Source organism: Trichechus manatus, unplaced genomic scaffold (genome assembly GCF_000243295.1).
Source record: "Trichechus manatus latirostris isolate Lorelei unplaced genomic scaffold, TriManLat1.0 scaffold00065, whole genome shotgun sequence".
In the NCBI taxonomy this organism is placed as follows: Eukaryota; Metazoa; Chordata; class Mammalia; order Sirenia; family Trichechidae; genus Trichechus; species Trichechus manatus.
In genome coordinates this window covers 3,626,475-3,627,434 of record NW_004444001.1, presented here as the reverse complement: position 1 = coordinate 3,627,434, position 960 = coordinate 3,626,475, and the positions used below count along the sequence as shown (strand labels likewise).

The 960-nt window shown below is 34.3% G+C and overlaps 1 protein-coding gene across 1 annotated transcript in view; it reads right to left on the bottom strand.

Annotated features, from left to right (window-relative positions):
• DNAH8 (dynein axonemal heavy chain 8) overlaps nt 1–960 on the bottom strand; it is a 383,298-nt gene that overhangs the window by 366,593 nt on the left and 15,745 nt on the right. Inside the window, 1 exon segment of the mRNA XM_023734112.1 lies at nt 661–837. Within this exon segment, the coding sequence (XP_023589880.1) occupies nt 661–837 (177 nt within the window).

Genomic DNA, 960 nt, shown 5'->3' with positions numbered 1-960 from the left:
GGGGTCCCCGTGAGCTGGAATCGACTCAATGGTAACTAGTACTGGTATACTTCTCATAAGGCAGCCTAAGATCAAGTAATTCAGATTAATTCAACTAAAATTGCTATGTGTTTATCTGACTTTAGTTAGTCAATGTATTTTTTGGTAGCAGAATTTTTATTCATTCTTAAAAAATTTTGTCTTCCTATAAAATGACCACTCTTCCATACAGGCGATGATAAAATCAAGGGCTGACTGATATTGGTCAGAGATGAATACAGGTGGAAAGGTGGAGGTGAAATAGATGATGAAAGGGGAGTTTTACTTTTGACCTTATATGTGGAGCTTTACCTCAATGAGTCTGTGTTGGTTTATAACTTCAAAACCAGTTTAGAAATAAGGGATGCTCACTTTTCCTGGTAATCTCCCCACAGTGGTAGTATCAAAATTGGTGTGGGAAATATTGAGAGATAAATCTTCATAGCTATACTTCCTTTTTCCTCTTTTGGAAATAACTGTGGTATATGAGAAAGATGAGAAAGCCTTACTCAAAGTTTAACTCCTCTAAATTTATGACTGTGGCATACTGTGCTAAGAAGCACTTCAATAAGTGTAATTTTAAACTATGTTTTAGTTGATTGTTCTAAAGTATACCAAAGTTTAAAATAAAAGGCCTTTTACCTTTAACAATTTTGAGTGTGCAACACTTAGCACATTTATGACAGCTTTACAACTAGACCCTTTAATCTGTTCAATAATATAATTGAATTTGGCTGACATGCGTTTCCAGTGCTCCAATTCAGTGAGTGGACCTGAGTCATCAGCTTCTTTTCTCATCTGCTCACTCTCAATAAGTACCTGCAATCAAAAATATTTATAGAATATAGAAATACTACATTCCTCTTTGTCAAAGACCTCATTATTTGCATCTTTTCAAAGGAAGCTGAAAGTATAAGTAATATTCAACACTGAATAATGTTT